Source organism: Maniola hyperantus, chromosome 1 (genome assembly GCF_902806685.2).
Source record: "Maniola hyperantus chromosome 1, iAphHyp1.2, whole genome shotgun sequence".
In the NCBI taxonomy this organism is placed as follows: domain Eukaryota; kingdom Metazoa; phylum Arthropoda; class Insecta; order Lepidoptera; family Nymphalidae; genus Maniola; species Maniola hyperantus.
The window spans coordinates 6,127,453-6,149,591 of record NC_048536.1 but is presented as its reverse complement, the minus strand read 5'-3'; the positions used below and the strand labels follow the sequence as shown (position 1 = coordinate 6,149,591).

General features: G+C 36.2%; 2 protein-coding genes across 3 annotated transcripts in view; one reads left to right on the top strand and one right to left on the bottom strand.

The window, feature by feature from the left end:
* Ziz (dedicator of cytokinesis protein Ziz) overlaps positions 1-21,296 on the top strand; it is a 63,198-nt gene extending 41,902 nt beyond the window's left edge. For both annotated transcript variants that reach the window (XM_034972738.2, XM_069503811.1), the window contains 5 exons: positions 9,818-10,230; positions 11,082-11,298; positions 11,811-11,976; positions 13,078-13,203; positions 15,772-21,296. In XM_034972738.2, the coding sequence (XP_034828629.1) occupies positions 9,818-10,230; positions 11,082-11,298; positions 11,811-11,976; positions 13,078-13,203; positions 15,772-15,985 (1,136 nt within the window). In that variant the 3' untranslated portion in view covers positions 15,986-21,296. The remainder of the gene's footprint in view (positions 1-9,817; positions 10,231-11,081; positions 11,299-11,810; positions 11,977-13,077; positions 13,204-15,771) is intronic.
* On the bottom strand, positions 244-8,675 carry LOC138403882 (venom acid phosphatase Acph-1-like). Its single transcript, XM_069506019.1, has 7 exons — positions 8,433-8,675; positions 4,442-4,552; positions 4,119-4,358; positions 3,222-3,404; positions 2,171-2,291; positions 927-1,138; positions 244-425 (listed from the first exon to the last, which is right to left on the bottom strand). The coding sequence occupies exons 1-7, from the start codon at positions 8,592-8,594 to the stop codon at positions 261-263; spliced, it is 1,194 nt and encodes a 397-aa protein (XP_069362120.1). The 5' UTR covers positions 8,595-8,675; the 3' UTR covers positions 244-260.
* Positions 21,297-22,139: the final 843 nt, after the last annotated feature.

Sequence of the window (22,139 nt, the reverse complement as noted above, 5' to 3'; positions counted from 1 at the left end):
GGCAATCCCAAAAAACTGCAGAAGCCTACTTTCTAATTTCTTAGGGTTTTCACTGTTACCTCAGTACATAGTACCTCATAATTACATTAAAACACCTACCTATTACTGAAAAGAATATGCCTGCAAGGGCAAAATGCTATAATAAGTGACTTTTTTCTTACCTTATTTACAAAGGTCAGGGTGAGTATTTTAAAAAGAACAAGAAAACAAGTTGTGCTTAATTTTAATATTATTTTTAGCGATTTTAATACGGCTATTATCTAGTAGGTTAAAGGAGTGGAACATAGGTTTTTGAATTCTTGGCGTGTTAGTAACAAATCTTGAGTAAGTTTAATGAATTTATCGTAATCGCATATTGGCGCCCCGCCGCAATCCGCAATGGGTAGAACTTGACCTGGGACCCCAGTTTCTGACGCATACACCACCTGGAGAGAAACAATTAACTTAAATATTAAGCAGTAGATAGTACCTATATAGTTCAAGCGGAAGGTTTTCCAGGTTTCCGTTCAAATATTTAGTTTCAAGTAGATTACAGCATGGGATTATTCAAGAGGCGGACCAACAAATTCCGGAAAGGCCGGCAACGCATCGGCGGTTCCTCTGGTGTTGCAAATGTTCATGGGCTACAGCAATCGCTTAAAATCAGGTGACCGGCCTGCTCGTTTGCTCGCTATTTTTATTGAAAAAAAAGTTACACGGTCTCAAGAATTTACATACAAATCTTTAAGCCCATGTAACTTTAAAAATAATTTCTTTTACGTAATTCTGGCACCCCACAGACATATATAATAATAATTAGGTTTTAGAACGTGTCTACAAAATTAAATCGAGTTTGATTGGTTTAATATTCAAATGAGAATTAAAGTACCTAAAGTAGTGTGTGAATAGTCATGTGAGGAAAATATTGAAATACGAATAATGTTTACCATGACTCCATATTTCCCAGTATCGCGATTTCTCCTTAACTCCAAGATTGCGGCTGATCCGTATATGGGTTGATGCGGTTCGAACACCCTAAGAGCGGCCAACAGCGCTGCAACGTTGTCCTCGTGTGCTGAGTACAGGTACAGCTTCGCTACGTCCGTGTTACCAGCAATAGCAGCCTTTGTTTTGTTTACTATATCTGACATCAGCACTCCTGAAAGATCATCAATACTTACTTTCCTCGTAACAGATTTCGTTCGCGTGGATTTAGTTTTCACAAATTCCGTGGGAAATCTTTGTTTTTTTAAATAAAAATAAAAAATCCGGTTGGATCTACACGGCATCGTACAGGAACACTTAATCGCTTGGCGGCACGACTTTGCCAATAGGGTGGTAACTAGCCATGGCCGTAGTCGTGACCAGTTACCAGACCACACCAGAGACAATTTAAAAATTATGAATTCCCAGATTGCCCCTGCCGGCAGTCGAACCTGGGACCTCCCACTCTTAAGACCACAACGCTCACCACTGCGCCAGTGTGGTCATCAAAAAACAAAGAGTGTGCAACAAAGAGTTTGTCTATCTACATACTCGTATCTATCTTCGTAAAATTGAATTCAGTGAGTAAGCGGAGTTTCTTATACTTACCTTTTCTCTTATTATCTATTCTTATACTCTACTTATTTTCTTATACCTATTCTAAGGATGATATGAAAATAATCAAAAAAGCAGAAATAAATCCCTGCTTGTTGTTGCTGCTAGAGAAACAAATTGGATTAGCAACAAATAAAATATAGTAAATACTTGATAATTTTGCACCTACAATTTTGCCTTTCTTGTGGGTTCACAGTATTTCAATAGTATTACAGTACGGCGATTCAATCTAGGGTTAGATTAGAACAACTTTTTGACACTAAATACAGAGAGCATTCCAATCCAGTGCTTAAAATATGTAAATTAATTACTAGAATGCAATACTGGGAGTGTTATAAAAAGCAGAAATATATGTCAATTCGTACTTTGATTGATTTTCGTCTTCATCATTATAATTATCATCATCATCATCATCATCATCATCTCACCCCATCATGCATCGCTGTGCTACAATGCAACATGGACCTCCTTTCAGAATTGAGAAGGGTTTAGACTTAAAACCATAATCGACCACGCTAGCCAAGTGTGGATTGGCAGACTTCACACACCTTTGATTGATTGATTTTACCATATTAAATATTATATCAAATACCTGATGTTAATCTTATCAATTCGCTGTTATAGTAGTGGCAGTAATAGGCGATCTTAGTCATATTTTTTATCTGTGGCATAACATCTACAGCCCATTGCGGAGTCGATACACCAACATTTTCCTGAAAAATTGACCTATGTAGGTGTAAAAATTGTTAAGGTATATCTATCCTATACTTTACAATGAGCAATTCTTGTATATATAATAATAATTATGATCCTAACGATTGGGATGAAATTGTGTATTTATATTATGTTTATCACTCAATAAAATTCTGCAGGGTCTATATTTATTAGACCGGTCTATCAATATATAATAGTTAAAAATATAAAATCAAAATTGTAATATGTCCAGCGAATAGAAATCGCGTCATTAATAAAAATATTTTTATTAAAAAAAATATTATTGATGTAGTCCAGCTTAGAATCGTACTATGTCTTCTACATGTGAATGTTCATAGCGTTCATAGCAGAAAACAGAGTTCAAACATAGAATTAGGCTTTATGTGTAAAAGTGTATTCATTCATTCATTCAATTATGCTGCGTACAATCAAGATATTGCAAAAATGCAAAAATATAAAGTATCAAATACGTTTATTTCTAGTTATACACAGAGATACACGGCTCAAGTTTTAAAACCCGCTATTTCTCACTATCACCTTTCATAACTTTCGTTAGACAGACTTTATTTATAACTAGCTGATGCCCGTGACTTCGTCCGCGTGGAAGTAGGTTTTAAAAATCACGTGGGAACTCTTTGATTTTCCGGCATAAAAAATAGCCTGTGTCACTCTCCAGGTCTTTATCTATACCCATGCAAAAATCACGTCAATCTGTTGCACCGTTGCGACTTGCGACGTGATTGAAGGACAAACCAACAAACCAGTAAACTAACAAACCAACAAACAAACACTTTCGCATTTATAGTAAGGGTACTGATGTTCAAACCGCCGCGCTGTGCTAGGTCCAAAGACTTGCAATTTATGTAGCAAGGGAACCGATGTTACCGATATAAGTCAGATAATCAGTTGTATAAACTTTTGTAGCATACCGTAGCTTGAAATAGGTTATCCAAAAAGAACACTTCATCAGGCGTTGTTATTTTTCTTCCAGTTTTCGCGCTTAACAATTTGAACAAGTCTCCATATGATTCGATAATTTCGCGTATCGCAGGTATGTCATACACTTTTTTTAAAAGCTGTTTGTGTCGGTCGCAATTTTCGAAGTAGACAAGCTAAAAGACAAAATAAATAAATAAATAATAATTAATAATAGTGCTTATTATATATACGAGAGGGAGCGTCGCATTTTAGAAATTCATTTATTTCCAATCAATCTCTATTTCTAGTTCTTGCTTAGGTGTCAGCGTCGAACTGCAAAAAAAGCCTAGCTCGTGGCACAGCTGGCCAAAAAAGGAGTGTAATGTTTCAGGGTATGTGAGTTTCTTTATACCACCATAACTTCTTAATGCCTGAACAGATTTAGATGTAGGTATAGGGTATCGTTAGAATCCTTACATCTTACATCATCCCGAGTGATACTGGTTATAAAAAAACAACGTGTTAGGGCAATCTTGTTTTTGGGTTTTAATTATTGCTTTTCTTTATATGATATACAATCATAAGAAAACCCTCCAACTCAACCAGCAGTGATGAATTACTTACGCCAGTAATCAAGCTGAAATAAAATCTACAGCTACGAATGGCGCGGCTGACGTTCAAATTACTCGAAAAGGGGAATGAGAAAAACCATGCTTTATTTATCCGCCAGTAGGTATAGAAAGAATGACTTTTGGTATAAAATCGGGGAGGGGACGCCCTGCACACCCGCACAGCCCCCGCGCTGACCCTGTGCGGGTGAGCGCAGGTGACGTGCAGCTGTGCGGGGCGTCCCCACGCCTCATATCCCCCGATTGCCATATCGACCTGTCGCGAACTACTATACTTACATCGTCATCCTTATGAGGTATTGTACTGTATGGTACAGGTTGCCAATTTATATCTGGATGCCATTGCTGTACAGGATGCGGCAAATACATGGCCGCCAAAACTGCCAAAGCGCTCATCTTAGTTCGCGCGAAATCAGTGGTACGAACAGATAACTCCTCTGGTAAATACAACTCACTGATGGTATCATTATATCGATGTCTCAACAACTGCCCCAAAACAAATTCACGTTGTTTACCTTTCTATAAAATAAAAAATAAGAAAAAATTAAGTACCTATAAATCTTTATTATATCTAATAACTATCAAATATTCTTTCAACTTACAATGGTTAACGCTTTCTTCCCATACGGGTAAAAGACCTTATCATCAATTTTCCAAGCGGGATATAAAGCCAACTCCAACGGATCTGGCGTTCTATCTCCGTGCCTAAAGACCTGAAAATAAAATTACATATATTTTTATTAAGAAAGCTAATAAACATTTATATTGAAACAGTCAAGTTCAAGCTTTTATATTTTACTGGGTATTTGTAGAGCTGGTTACGAACCCAAAGAAGATGTTTTGAGCCGGTTATAAATTTTATTAAAACACAATGATGATATAGGTTTTTAAATCTCCCGCGGGAACTGTTTGATTTTCCGGAATAAAAGTAGCCAATTCAATGTATAAGGTATCTCCATTCCAAATTCCAGCTTAATCGGTTCTGTCAATGTCGTGTGAAGTAAATATGTCGGTAGCAAACCTAGAATAATAAATACTATAGAACGCTGATGAAGTTACTTTTGTATGAAAACCGCGCGAGCCACCTCGCACACTATCTTAAAGAATCGCGTATTCAGCACACAGCCATCGCGACTCTACTATTGGTCAAAAAATTACAAGCAAAAATCGTCTGTATCTTCTTAACGGTAGGGTTGATTTTGAAGTACCATTGAAGTATTGTATTGCCAGCTATGATAAAAATTTGCACAATAAATATTTTCAGTTCTTAATATCATGTTCCAAGCGTTGATAATGATTGTGCTTATTGTGCAAACATCTGAAAAACATGTTTCACTATATAAAGTACATGTCGCTCGAAGCAATCACTTTAAAAATAATTAATTAAATTATTGTGAAAATTTTTGTACGTCACTGGCAATACACAAGCCACTGACAAATAGTGATGTGTAACAATTGGAAGTCGATATCGACAATAATTATCAATACGTCATAATTAGTGGCTATCTTAAAGGGCAGTTAAAGATGGTATGGCATTGTTTAAATTTATTTACATACATGACGATTTCAGTTAGAACTTTCGAAAAAAAGGTTCTCAACTCGACTTATATGTAGGTATGTTAATTATCAGTCTGTACCTACCTAAGTTACCAATCTTCTCGCTTCAGCCGAGGTCCTGTTCTTACGATTTCAAAATCAATAATGGTACCGGAAATGTCTATAATTCAGTCATTCTGTAGAATACCTAGTCAATCCATGATATACCTGTCTTGTTTTGGTAAAGTATAAAATATGCAATCTATTGTTGTCCATCATCATCATGATCAATCCATCGCCGGCTCACTGCAGAGCACGGGTCTCTTCTCAGAGTGAGAAGGGTTTGGTCGTAGTCTACCATGCTGGCCATGTGCGGATTGATAGACTTTATATAAGTATATTGATAGACTAGATAGTTAATAGATCAGCCTGTCAGTCAGGCCGGAGGAAGTCGTATTATATAAATAGATCTACTATTGTTGTATTACTACCTACTATAAATTATGCTATAGTACTTAAACTTTTTTATAACAATAGGTACTACAAGATGTTTAGTCTTTATTAACAAAAATACACAATCGATAAAATTATCGACACACGCAAGCCCAAAATTAAGAGCGTTGACGCGTGGGACCCCTTCGCAAGTTCTTTGTTTGTTTGAAAATTAAGGAAATTTTTATATGAATTTGTTTTGTTTGCTGGCCATCTTTTTTTCCCGACCGCAGCGATAATCCTTGAAGATACTTAGTGTATATCCCCTTATAGCAATAGCTTCTAATCTGCCCACAAGAATAGGAACAGAGACGGTATTAAAAGCCTTGGTGAGATCAATAATCACGCCTACTACTATGTTCTTAGCTTCTATACGATTAACAATTTGATCAGTCAGAAGGTTGATGGCATCTTCTGTAGACTTTCCCTTCCGGAAACCAAACTGATTCTCAGATAATATGTTATGTCTATTCAAGAAGCTGGTTGGCTGGTTGTTCAGAATTTTCTGGTTGACATTTGAAAGCATTGTTAGCACTGAGATAGGTCTAGGTATAATTTGTAATTAAGGTACTCCGATAAATTTAGTACAATTGTGACTTTTAGGATTTTTTTTCTGAAAGAAAACCTTCAAGCTCTGTGCACATGCAAAGTGTCAAAAAAGAGTTCATACAAAAATGTTCTAGGGAGCCTTTTGAAAATTAAAAATAATTTTTGTATGGATGTGAAGTTTTTTTTCACAAATCACCAGGTACCCAAGGTGTCGAACATTTTTTGTTTCGTAACCGTCTGTCTGATAGTTTTCAAGAGCTTTAAGGGTATCCTAGTCCGTTTTTCACGTCTGGCTATCTTTATAATCTTGTTGCCCTAGAGTTTTCACTTTTACGCACACGAAGAGTTTGCTCTGCTTGTCCACGATACGTGATCATCATTAGCTATGATTGGAAGACTTTTGAAATTGGCACAGCTACGAAATTGTCTACTCCCTATTACCATATGGTAATAGGGAGTAGACAATTTCTAGAAAGTTCTTATATTCTTGTAAGTGACACTGTCAGACTATTCGTATGGACGTATTCGTATGGATAGCTTGGCCTTATTTTTCTTAGCATTGCTATGTATATCTTCTCTTATTGTAGGCATTACGAGATACTCGTGTGTTTCCGATGTTTTAGTAAACCACTAAAACAAACGGGGCTTTGAGTATTTACTGTGTGAAAGACTGAGTTTTGATATCACTGTAGTTTTTGTATGTTAGAAATAAATGTCTTTGTTAGAAATAACCAGAGAATGTGTTTTTCGTGGTTATATGTTAACTAAAGACGCACTGTCGGACTAAAGTCGCACTCAAAATCGTATAATTAGTAAACGTCTTCCACAAGAATAAGGATTTGATAGGATTATTATTTTTCAATAAAATTAATAATTCATTTGCAATAGATCTTTAAGAGAGGCTTGTTCTTAAATATTTCAACCTTTTTATTGGTTATTACTCCTAATATCTGTAGCACTTCGCACATGAATAATTCCTAAAAAATCGGTAATTGTGTACCGATGTGTGAACGCTCTTAACATTGTCAACCGATATAATTTTTCGAGATTATGCCTCGATCTACAAATATTTTAGTAGATTTTTATCTTATGGACGAAAGAAATTCCTTTATTTACCCGGACTCACATTTTTATTTCGCATACGCCTTATAATTACAGTAAAACTTTGCATTTTTTCGAGTTTTGTACGGCAGCTCTAATCACGGTGACAATTGGGCAAAAATGGCCCATAGTAATGTGCTCAAAAGACTTTGATATGAGCGTTTGCTCATATCCGCGGCTCGCCTACCCCGCCCACATGCTTCATCAAGTAGAGGGGGATTCCAACATCAATGGTAGCAAACATCCAAACTTTCACATTTATAAATTAACTATATACCTATTAGGATTAGGATTTTTTAATACCATTCTGCCTATAAAATAAAATAATAATAATTAAACCTTAAATCTTAATCCTACTAATATTATACCTAAATGTGAAAGTGTGGATGTTTGGATGTTTGTTACTCAATCACGCAAAACGGCTAAACGGATTTGGATGAAATTTGGAATGGTGATAAATTATACCCTGGATTAACACATAGGCTACTTTATATCCCGTAAAATCAAAGAGTTCCCGCGGGATTTAAAAAAATGTAAATCCACGCGGACGAAGTCGCGGGCATCAGCTAGTAAATAATAAACATTAAACTACATTTATAAATCAGTTTCTCCTCGACGCTGGTTCTATAAATACCTATAATTATACATATTAATCGTACTTTTTTAAAGAATATTAGCCATGTTTATCATGACTAATATTCCCCTTTCCCCTCCAACTAAGCGTAAACCTTGTGCTAAGAGAAGGTATGACAATAGTGCAACGGGTGGGGTTTGAACCGCCGACCTTTCGGATTTCAGTCAGTTCCTTTAACCGTAGAGCTATTGAGGCTCTTAACAATGTATTATTGCATCAGCACACATAACAATATTTAATGTTGAGCACATTTTAAAATTATTATTATATTAATCACTTACCACAAAAGATACCACTAGCTCATTATTGATTAAAGTATCTTCCAATAAATCGTAGCTTGCAATATGCTGTGTCGAATCCACAACAAGAGGACTCCGCTGTTCTTGCGTACCACATACCACTGCCACTATGGCCAACACATTGAAAACCCTAAGCTTCTTCATTACAAAAATCACAAATAGAACCTACTTTCAACAGCAGCCTATCTCAACACAACTTAATTTTAAGACTGGCTGTGTAGTTTTTCGCATTTAATTTATATATCTACACATTCTCGTTATTAGACCGCAAACCTATTTTTTCCTCTGCCTCAGAATTTTTATTTCATTGCCGGTTTCGACCGGGACCTGTTACGTCTCTTCGGACAGAGCAGTATACCATCAAACGTTTAGGTTAAGTCAGAACACGCATAAGGTAGGATTGGCATGCGAGTTGCTAAAAACTTTAACGGTCTTTATTTCTTAAACAGTAGTTTTTTTCCATAAACTGTTTAAGAAACCTCGAACCACCAAAATTTTTTTTGGCGCCCGATTTTCATGTTTAAGAGATACCCTAAACATTTAGTTTTTTTTTGTGTAGCGATAATATGTTTCTATAGATAACTGTACTTTTGAACATACAATGTTCTTCCCGGTTAGACTGTTGAATAACCTCCAACGCTCGAGTAGGTATTATCGTAGTTATATAATATGGTCGCTTATGTATGCCGATTGCATATTTAAACTAAATATTTTTAAAATATTTGACAATCGCGAGTGCGCTTAAATGTATCCTGATAAATACATTGCTTTCGAACACAACATTTTTCTCTGTAGTTGGGAAATTTGACCTTATTAGAAAAAAAATTGGTTTAGAAAATATTAGTTATTAATTAATCTATTAAAATAAAATGGCGTTTTACCGAAAAGCTTCTTTTATGCACGATTAATTGCAAATTAGTTTTGTTGACTTTAAAAAGCTCTTACGTTGTTTATCATTATAATATTTTTTTATTTAAATTATGTTCTGCAAAGGTCGATGAAACGGTAATATGTAATTTATATCAAAATTATTTATTAGGTGCTCGTTCAATGCAACATATTTTATTAGGCACTTTAGAATGCAAATACTTACTTCAAAAAGGAGCTATTCAATGTTGATATGGATTACAGTAAAAAAAGAGCAATTACAACCCGGGTATCTAAAACAAGAGTGAATAGGCATCTTCTAGGTAAACGCGCCCCATCTTAGGCCTCATCATCACTTTCCATCAAGTGTGATTGCGGTCAAGCGTTTGCCTATAATGAATATTTTTTTTTAAATAGCTTAGGGGTCAGTGATGTGTTACAATAATGTACCTAACTTTTATAGGTTACTTGGTTATAGTTAAGAGGTTTACTTGTTATAGGTATGACCGATGTGCATTACAACGAACAAGCGCTCCTCGATCAACTAGTGTTGTGCACCGAGTACGTGGATAAGGCTGAAAGATACGAACTGCTGGGCCCGCTTTACCGCCTTGTGATTCCCATATATGAGCGAAGAAAGGACTATCAGGCCCTCCTCACGTGCTATCAACATCTCACTAAAGCTTACGCCAAAGTCATAGAAGTCACAAATTCCGGAAAACGGCTCCTTGGAAGATTTTATCGAGTAGCCTTCTTCGGAAAAGCTCATTTCGGGGAAGATGAGGAGGGCATAGAGTTCATTTATAAAGAACCAAAACTGACTTCACTCAGCGAGATATCGGAGAAACTCCAAAATTTTTATGAGCAAAAGTTTGGTCCTGGCAACGTCAAGATGATTATGGATTCGGCGCCGGTAAGTGGACAAAATAAACAGGTTTCTAACCTCAAAGTCGATGAGTGCCAATTATAATATGAATAAGTATTAATTACACCTGCAAGGCTGTTTCAGAATCATTTTAATTACGCGTTGACAAAATCCCCACATGAATGAATAATGTATTTTACAAGAAAAAAAACGGGTCAAGTGTGAGTCGGACTCGCTACGCGAAGGGCTCCGTACCTTTGTGATGTAAACACAAATTCACGGTTTTCGTTTGACTTGTAGGACTATAAAACATTGCTACCTGCGTTTCATGATTATAGGTCAACGGGAAGTATCCTATAGGATTTGAATATCTTGACGGGTCTTGACAGACACGCCAGGCAGACAGACAGGCAACGAAGTGATCTTATATGTATAAGGTTTTTCTCTATCTGGAGATACGGAACCCTAAAAACTTGTTCTGCGAAAATGATTTAAAAGTGAAGGTGTGCGATAAATAATCTGAACCCTAGCACCCTATCAGTAGAAGGGCTAGTTTGAATACTAAGAGTATGTTATATTATATTTTTATTGTAATTAACCAGTTTCTATCCTCGGTCGGTACTATGTGATTGAGCATCTTGAATCGTGATCATCCACAACGAGTTGGCGTCGTTCGATATTATGATATTGTACCTATTAAATAGATAATGTCTTGAGCCATTACGCGACAGGTCGAAATGTCAATCGAGGTATAAGGTGGAGGGACGGACGCCCCGCACACCCGTACGTCACCTGCGCTCGCCCGCACCGGGTTAGCGCGGGGACTGTGCGGGTGTGCGGGGTGTTCCCTCCCCGATTGCCATCTCGACCTGTCGTGTACTATAGATTTATCTTTGTAGGTGATACGCGAAGAGCTAGACAGCAAGTTAGCCTACATCCAAGTAACGTGGGTGCGCGCGTCGCCGGAAGGAATGGCGGCCACTCACTCGGGGGCCGAAGGCTCATTCGAGAGAGCTCACAATGTCCGCCGCTTCGTCTTCGAGACCCCCTTCACTAGAGACGGAGCAGCGCGCGGCCCCGTGCACCACCAGAGGTTACGCCTGACACACCTTACAGGTAGACGTTTTTCCAATTACATATTAGGAATCAGGTCGCCAGCAATATTGAAAAACTCTCATAGTCACTGGGAAGATCGAAGGAAAGAGACCCCGCGTACGTAGCCGCCCGAGACGTTGGTCAGACCAAATAAAAGAAGCGGTCGACACACCTATTTGCGATGATATCCACACGGCAAGAAACAGAGGGAAATGGAAAACATCGTAGCAAAGATTGTATCTAAGGGGAGCCACGATCCTCAAAATTGAGGGAGCGACGCAGGAAGATTAGGAATTAAGATGTGTTTTCACGAAGCGGAGATGTGTGTTTTCAACCAATCAGATTATTGAAAGACCAAAGTGGAGACTTAAAACTAAGACACTTGGTTCGCATTTGTAGATCGCTAACTCTTCTAATCTCGAGCGTTTTTGTGTCTTTTTACTTGTACCGAGCACGAATTTTTTACAGCCTTGTAATATAAACGTAACATGTCTAAGGTGTAATGTCATTGTTAATTCTATATTTTATTCCAGCGGAGAACTGGTTCCCTTACGTAAAACGAAGAGTGCCGGTGATCGAAACTCAGGTGGAGGAAAAGAGTCCGATAGAGGTCGCTATGTCGGAGATGGAGAGCCAGGTGGCTGAACTAGTGGAGATTGTCAACGCCAAGGCGCCTGATATTAAGAAACTGCAACTTAGGTATTAACACAACCTAAAAACATATTTACAGGATGTTGATGGAGACATCTAGACAGAGATCTGGTCTGGTCTGGTCTGGTGGGAGGCTTCGGCTGTGGCTAGGTACCACTCTACCAAAGCGCAAAGGCAAAACCGTGCCGCCATGCGATTTAGCGTTCCGTAGAAACCGATCAAGGGTTATGGGATTAATGTAACTGGCATATCTCTTCCCAGTTAGCCCGCTTCCCTCTTAGACTGCATCATCACTTAGGGTCAGGGTCTTGTTAATGTTTAAAAAACCGGCCAAGTGCGAGTCAGGCTCGCGCAATGAGGGTTCCGTACTACAGTCGTATTTTTTCGACATTTTGCTCGATAATTCAAAAACTATGATGCATAAAAATAAATAAAAATCTGTTTTAGAATGTACAGGTGAAGACCTTTCATATGACCCCACTTGATATAGTCACTCACTTCGAAAGTTGAAAATTGACCACAATTTAATTTTTTTTGTGTGATCTAACCCTAAATTCACGGTTTTCAGATTTTTCCCCAAATGTCAGCTATAAGATCTACCTACCTGCCAAATTTCATGATTCTAGGTCAACGGGAAGTACCCTGTAGGTTTCTTGACAGACAGACAACAAAGTGATCCTATAAGGGTTCCGTTTTTCCTTTTGAGGTACGGAACCCTAAAAAGGCATACATCAAAAATAACTACCCATATTATAAATGAGAAAGTGTGTTTGTTTGTTGGTTTGTCCTTCAATCACGTCGTAACAGAGCAACGGATTGACATGATTTTTGCATGGGTATAGTTAAAGACCTGGAGAGTGACATAGGCTACTTTTTATCCCGGGAAATCAAAGAGTTCCCACGGGATTTAAAAAACCTAAATCAGCTAGTGATTGAATAAAGAAAGCTTTCTCTAACGTAGTCCATAAATAAGTACCTATATGCTATTCGTACCTGCCCGAAGGCCGAAGCTGGCAAGTTCGATTTTTTTATATATTATTTGTTACAAAAACAAACTCGTTGAAAAGAGTTGGCTGAAAAAAAATCGATACCAACTATTTTGAATATTTGAAACAAAAGAATTGAATAAATTGGCGTTTGTGTTTTCAGGCTCCAGGGCAGTATATGCGTGCAAGTGAACGCCGGTCCCCTGGCGTACGCCAACGCTTTCCTAGACCCCGCGTTGGCCCTCATGTATCCCGATGATATGGTCGACAAGTTAAAAGCAATCTTCAAGTAGGTTTCTTTTGTATCTATTAGTTTTGGATAACTTTCACACGCGCTTATAAGCTTACTAGCGAACTGTCCGGCTTTGCTCGGGTACCATTTTTATTTGACAATCAGATATTTTGGTTTGTGAAGCGAAATTTTTATAGACGTTTTTGGGTTGTGGCGCCCGGAGGGGGTAAAATAAAGAAAAAGTCACAGTGCCGTTAATTTCTCTGAGACTCACAAGAGATAGTATTTATTTTATTTTATTGGCCTTTGTAGTGTTGATTGACTAACTGACTAAACTGAATCGGATCGGACATGAGCGGAGCGGACCGTACTCTTGTACTATTGGTGGTATTGATTGGACGGGATCGGTTCAATACGGATTATACTGAACTGGACAGTCGGGCCAAAATAATTTGCATCAAAAAATGTGAATTGTTTAAGTATGTAAGCAGTAGGTAATTAGGATGCGTTTTCTGTAGGTCATCTTTGAATTTCGCTTTTAGCAGTCATTTGATTGTTTTGTTATACAAATTGTCTTACACAAATAGACGAACACTGCTGCATTATACAAAATGTGGGCTGTAAATTGAATCATATGTTTCTTATAAAAGACCGATTGAATTAAATGAATACTAAAGGTCACGGCCATTTACGTATACAGAAACGTGATTTGATGTAAATAGGTTCCTAAACTTTGAACTCATACTTTCTTTTGAGAACTTATTGAGAAACAAGCTTTTTGTCCTTGATATACTAATATCCATAAGATGTGAAGCTTGCCCAACGTGATGGACTATGGTTAAACCCTTCTCATTATAAGCCTTAGAATGAGAATGGTCTCCTCTTAGAATCTAGAAGAGATCCCATTCTCAGTAGTGAGCCGGCAATGGGTTGATGATGATGATGATCTATTAGAGTATTTATTCATAAATTTTAATAATCATTTTAATATAAACCATGCAAATACAAACCTTACGATTAAGAACCTTATGACATGGTTATAACAAAAACTAACACGTGTTAAGCTGACGGTAAAGTCGTTCATCCTATACAACGCGTCGTCAGTCATAACTAAAATGTAATAAGATCTTTAGTGTCAAAAATTGCGCGCTCGCTGCGCTCCTGTCGCTCATGTTTGTTGTATCCTAACTGTGTATCTTACTGTCCAGGTTTATACCGGGATGCCCGGGACTTCGTAAGCGTGGATTTAGGTTTTTATAAATCCCGTGGGAGCTATTTTGATTTTCCGGGATAAAAAGTAACCTATGTCACTCTGGTCTTAAATTATACCCATGCAAAAAATCACGTCGATCCGTTGCTCCATTGCGACGTGATTGAAGGACAATAGTCCAACAAACAAACACTCTTTCGCATTTATAATATGGGTAGTGATTGCGTGGATATAAAGTGATATTTTCCACTTTGGGGATGTCACGTGCAACTATATAAACACAATATTTGTTTATAATAAATAATCGACACGGTCATCTCATAAAAAGATAAGGAAAAAGCTTTTGGAAGTTTTAATGTCCAGATTTAAATGTCACAATATTTTGCCATTATTTGTTCGAAGTTTCTTGTCAGTCGGCCAGGTTTTGTCATTTACAGAATGGTTAGAACTATAATTAATTACCGTTGTTGAAAAGTTACACACTTTAGTATTTTACAATATTAGTATGGATTTCGGCCGTTGTGAACTCGATTTTATTACATCAAATCATGTCATTAACACCACGTTAATTTTATTTATCTTATTCTTACGTTTGTAAAAACTCGTTCTTTGCAGATAAGACCGCTTAGTAATTTATGATTTATTTTAATAGTTGTATTGTTTTGTTTATGCATAGGAGTAAAATAAAACAAAATATCAGACGTTATTTAAAATAACCAATGCGTTGATGAGTGTCAACAATCCATCAACAAATTAACGCATTTATGCCTAATTTCACCAAGCAAATTAATCATGGTTTAGTTAACATTCTTTGTATCTCTCCTTTTTGAAAATCGCGTATGTCATCTGCCAAAAAGGGATAGCGTAAAGGGATTGGGTGAAATTGGGTCTTAATCTTAAAATCTTAATCTTAAAATGTGACCCGACATGACTGCATGTGGTATTATCGTTCCTGATAATACATTCGAATTCCTTTTAAACTTACGGGTAATACCTAATAAAGTTTTTTTTTAATCCGCCTACTATTTTAAATATAAATCACTAACATCATAAATGCGAAAGTGTGTTTATTTGTTGGTTTATTGGTTTGTCCTTCAGTCACGCCGCAACGGTGCAACGGATTGACCAGATTTTTTACATAAATATAGTTGAAGGCTTGGAGAGTGACATAGACAGGCTACTTTTTATCCCGGAAAATCAAAGAGTTCCCACGGGATTTTTAAAAACCTAAATCCACGTGGACGAAGTTGCGGGCGTCAGCTAGTTGTAAATAACTGTTTACGTACACTTGAAGGAAATTCCGAAATTAGTTTTTGATATGCATAAAAAAATTATTTCGTCACCCGAGCAGGTACTGCCTCCCGACATCGTTTCGTTCGTTTATCTTGAAGTAAGTTTGTATTGTTGTTTCACAGGGAATTCCTGACAGTGTGCCACGCGGCTCTGCAACTCAACGCAAAACTGATCAGTTCGGACCAAGTAACGTACCAAGAAGCCCTCGAAGCCAACTACTACAAGCTCAGCGACTCGCTGTCGAGTGTACTGGGCCAGCCGCTACAGGACATCCTCCTCAATGGAAGCCTAAGCGCTACCGTCACCGGCGTCGAGATGGAATCCAGCAATGCCTAAAACAAATTATAACCTAATACTTCTCTAGTCTCAATTTCCTAAAATATTTAAAACCTTCGACACCTTAATTCCTATAGTTAACGGCCCAAATTAATATAATCAATCTATCTGAATTCTGATGATATTTCTGAACAACCTTGATTTATGACAAAAAACACCATACAATTTTTGACAAATAGTAACGCTTCTAAGTAACTTATCGACAGATTACAGATAGACTAAATTCGGTCGTGAATCAACAAAAAATAATCCAACATTGTATTGTGTTATGTCCGCAGGGCTTGCAACAAACTTCTGATTATCACATTGCAATTTTCTCAATTGTCATTGGCGGAATTTATGGTATAATTCAGCGAATGATAAAACATAGAAGCATTCTTCACGCCCATTTATGGCGTAACGAAGACTACCGTAGTGGGCGGTGCAAACGTACCCTACCGCACGCAACTTCAATTCTATTGTAACTATAACTACCATTTTGCGTCTGCCAATCATGGCAGCGGTCAGTATCGCGTACGAAACAATCATGATGAGCCTGTTAACACGTTAATTTAATTGATTGAAGTTTCTTGTTTAACAGACGTGAGTTTGTGGGCTTTATTTTCAAATAACATAATTGTCAGAAACGCAGCTTCTATGCTTTGTCGTTCACTGATAATATTATTACTATAATTACACTATAGCAGTACATTTCAGCTAATAGTGAGATAATGTGGCTAATTCTGTTGTACACAATCTCTAAATTAAACTAAATTGAGAGATCTAAATGTATCGCTATCCCTTTCATAATGCTTAATGGGGAAAAGGATAGCACTAGATTTAAACCTATCAGTTGAGTTGTGTTAAGACTAGTTTATACTTTGTTTACAACAGAATTAGCCACAGTGTCAACCAATCATAGATGTTGAGTACAGCCGGGACAGATATTATTTACAATCAGAGGTGATCCCTATCGTCACACTGTAGCTGTCAAACTTTGCTACCAAGGCCCCAGGACTTCAAATTATCCGATTTTTAAAAAGATACCTTTTATTTGTATTTGTTCTTCATTAAGCAACACGATCCATTTTAATCAGAAGCAAAAATCTTGTCTTTTGATTTAAAGAATCTCATAAATATGACTATTGTCTATATTATAATATACTTCGATAGTGAGTTTAGTCATAGTTTTCTCTTCTTGAGAACTTTATCAATTAGATAGCATAAAATGTCTATCAATTTTTCAATTTTATTGCCTATCTAGGTACTAAGTATATACTATAATATACGTCACGTATCCTTAATCTTATACCATAATTTAGATTTGACAATTATACATTTAGGAGAAACCGGCTTTACTCATGTATTTAGTCGACGTTAGCCCGACTAGTTTCGAACTCATCCGGGGTCCTTTTTCACAGGGACTCAGTTTGCGAACGCGTCGTTGTTGAGACTGCGTGCAGTTGAACGTACGTGAGTAAAGCCGGTTTCTTCTACATGTATAATGGAAATCACTCACGATAGTTTAAACGCTAAAATAGATTTGACAAAATATTGATTTCCCCACAAAAATGGCCTCAACGATATAAATTGAGCACACTGAGGCATGTAAATGACAATCGCCGAAATTAATAACTAATCTATCTTAATAATAATGATAAGTTACTCAACAACCTTGTTATTTATTTGGCAAAAAATGTATGGTAATTTTGACAAATAACTTATCCACAGATTACCGATAGATCGATTATTGATTTCGGACGTAAATCTTTACTAATCGAATTATCGTATTTAACCGATTAGATTCAGCGAGTGAACGTTAGGATTTATGAACATAATGGGTGACCATTGACAGATGACCATGTTACTGGATGTAATTTCACATATATTATGGGAATATTTGCAAATTATAAAAAATCTGTGAAACTATTCATTAATGAAATTGTGTAAACATTTACAACGGGAAACAACAATGGTGTGGTTAATTAAGGAAATAATTATTATAGTATTAACTATTCGTACTTAGGTACAAGTCAATTAAACCTTCCATCCTTTTTACAATGGCTTTGCAATCTTAGATTTAATTTAGCTGAATTAACACTTACGACGTTGAACCCTGCTTTTAGCAGTTGCCTTATTGAAAAAAAAAACAACTATAAAAAGGTAGCAAACTTGTAGAAAAGCTAACATGTAGAAGAGTTTGCAATATCTCGTTTTCATCCTCGTAAACATTATACGCACAAATACTAACTCACTCAAAATCACATTTTTTTAAAGAATAATAGCCATATTAAATGACTAATATTCCCCTTTCCTCTCCAATTAAGCGTCAGGCTTGTGCTAGGAGTAGGTACGACAATAGTGCAACGGGCGGGATTTGAACCGTCGACCTTTCGGTTTTCAGTCCACTCCTATACCGGTTGAGCTATTGAGGCTATAAATTTATTGCTGGGTTTTCAATCAGCAAGAAAACTTACTTTTAATTTATTCTTCAGTTACGCAATATTTGGCGATTGAAAAATGCCCAGCACCCAACATGTCGCCAAATTGTATTTCAAACTTTCTCATGACTCTGTTCATATACAGTAGTCTTCGCTTTAATATGAGTTCCCCGGCGAATACTGCATTTTATATCCTTACGTAGAATGTATACTTCATATAAAAGGAGAAATTCCTTATTATAAAAATTCAATCCATAAAATAGATTGTACTCAAAAGACCATGCGCATTTTGGGCTAATCTTCAACAGTTATGATACCACTCCGAACTGAAGGTATATAAGGTGTATTTGATGTCATATCATGGCAGCTCAGTTAAGTTCGAGGGCATCAATGTTATTTATGGTTCATTTTGGTGGTTAGTTTTTTTCATGCGGTAAATTAACCTGAAATTATATTTCTTAACTTATTACTTACCCAGTTATATCGGTTTCCTCAAAATTGCCGAACTATAAGTGAGCTAATTAGTTTCCGCGTGTTGTAGGCTTTATGACGTTATGACATATCCAATATACATACAAATACAGTAACGGCAAGAAAATATGAAGATAAATGGATTGAGTTTACTATGGCGTTTGGACACAAAATTGGCACTTGAGTTTAACTTTGCTCCCATAATATTATGAAGTTACACATAATATAATCTTTTCATTTGAGGTAGGTTTCATCTGTTGGTTGGTTTATACAAAATATGTCCATGGTCCTTTGTCTACACCCAAATTATAACAGCCATTACTTATCACCACCACACGCTAATAGCTGTTGCCTGCCTTTATAGAATAGACATTTTCAAACTTGACATCATCAGGCTAGCGTCCTATATTGCGCTAACTTAAACCTTACATTGTATGCTCCCTTATAAATATACATAATCTCATTTCGCAATATGATATGGTTCAATTTTGGTTTAGTGAAAAATATTATAAAACCTTGTGTTTGGCAATACCATTTTTAAGACAATAATATACAATCTTTTTTTCAAATGACAATACAAATACCAATGTCCAAAACTTATAAAGTATGCTCATGATGTGAATAGTTTTTAAAATATATTAATATTTTCTTTTATAGTAAAAGAATGGGAAATATACACAAATAGTTAGACACGATACATATATAAAATAAAATATGTTCATTCATACTTAATTTATTTTGTATTCTTAAGTGTATGACTTTGATCTTAATTTTAAGGTTCCTAAAGCAGTAACTATAAACACCCACCATATCAAAATAAAATGTATAGTTCCTCACTAATAAAATATCACCTTGTATGATAATATTATTTCCGAAAATAAAAAATATAAATATCACCTACTCTGTTTTTAATATAAAATGAAGTAATTAGTAATTTAAAATAAAACATTCTTACTTAGTACAAGTTGATGTTCAAATTAAATATTATTTTTATAAGTTTAAAGTTTATACGTATCAGTTTTATTTATTTTGTTGATAGTGACTATTCGTTTTCGTCACGTTGATTATAAGTATACTTTGTGTAAAAATGATGTATAATAGTAACACAATTTCGTTAAACAAGTTCATATTTTAATTTTTAAGAAACAAATATCTGACTGCGACTTTTTTTTCTGTTATTAGTTTTCATCTAATTAAAAAAAAATGGATTTTTAGTGTCTTCATATTGCGCCTCCCCAGCACTGAACATGGTCAACATTGCATTGTGATCATCGCAATTGTCGTTTTATATATTGGCCTGGAGGGTTATAAATAAGGTTAACAATAACTGCAAAACAATGCTACCTTTTATTTTTTAAATAAAATTAACGCGCAGGCGGGTCACCTGATGTTAAGTGATTACCGCCACCCATGAACATTTGCAGCACCAGAGGAACCGCCATTGGGTTGCCGGCCTTTCAAGAATTTGAATAACTACATACCTCAATATAATTGGACTCAAGTAAAACATTTTCATCCACATTTGTCTTCGTAGTCAGGTAAACTCTATTGAATACTCTTCTTCATTCCATTTATTATTGTATATTTTGTATTATATGATGTCGCAATAAATTATACTTATTTTGCCATAATTTCATGTACAATTTTTCGTAGAATCGCGGACGATCTAATTTAGTGAGGTAACGGAAAAGAATATTATATAATTATTATAAACTCGGTTTGATTATCAAAGCACATTAAACTCAACATAATTTTATAATATAAGCTTCAATTTCTTGATTCAGTACTTAAATTATTCTCTTAGTGTCGAACACTAGACACTAGACAGTAACTAAAAATAAAAGCCGGTTATCGGTTAATTTGCGTATTACCGTACGTATTTATTACGTATTATATTTTTCTGGCACTATAACTGAATGTTACTTTAAAGAGCATGTCCTATTTTCACAAGCATAAAATACAATCGTGTCAAATGGCCTAAATTGTAGGCTTTACAATAAGCAAAAAAAAATACCAAAAATAACAAATAAAAATGCGTATGAGGCTTCATACGGAGATAACGAAAGAATTTAAGAAATTTCAGCTTTTATTAAATAACGAAGGTCTAGCACGCGCTGGCTCTTAGCCCACAATATTATTGCTCTATAACTGATAACTGGTGAAATGTTATATTTTGAATAAAAACATGTTTTTTTTTCATAATTTATGCTAAATAATTATTAATTATGATTACAATACGTAATGCCATAAAATATGTATGATAAAATAAGTATTTACCTATATGGTATTTATGACATGATTTATACTCAAAGTAGTTGGGGTTACGATGTCTGCACAAATTAATATAAATCGAGGATTTTGTATCTTAATCTGAATATTGTAATCTGAATTTGCTGTTTTAATACATTTATAAGAATGAACTGAGTTTTTTATTTCGTTGTTTTTTATCCTAGGTACAGTACGATTCAAACTTAAATGCGCCCCTGAAGTTTGCGCACCACACACATTTTGGGTGTCCGGGGTAGCGGGGAGGGTAACAGCGCACGTGTCGCAACTTCACGCAGACGCATTTAAGTTTGAATCGTACTGTACCTTCTAGGCTTCAGTAATTTGATCTAATAAGGGCTGTCATACCTACTTATGTCTAAGTAATAGTTGTACAAGCGATGACTTCGATCTTCTATTCCGGAGGTCGGGGGATTGATCCTGGGCACTGCACCAGCTAGCACCTCTAACTTTCGGAGGTTTGTGCGTTTTGCTTTAACGGTGAGGGAAAACATGGCGAGGAAACCTGCAACAGTACTGCACAACCGCAGGAGCCTACTCCGTTATGCGCTATAGCCTATACTTAAAACATTAGGCTAGCGTGGCGGACTGTAATGGACTTGACCCTTCTCATTATGAGAGAGAGGAGACCCGTACTCAGTAGTGGGCCAATAATGAAGGGTTGTCTGACGATATTGTAGTGTTTATAGCCTCAATAGCTCAACGGTTAGAGGAGCGGACAGAAAATCCAAAAGGTTACCGGTTCAAACCCCACCCGTTGCATCACAGACCAATAACATATAGGATACAGACCACCAACTCCATAGACGATGTTTGTTTCAGTAGTAAGGGGAAGTGGGAGGCAAGGAATTTATATAACAAATTGTCATTGTTGTAGTGATCGTCTGTCTCACATTTTATTGGTTTTTACTATGAGAATCCACAGGACCATCTCTTTCTAACTTTATATAATATATAGCAATTATATGCCCGGATTG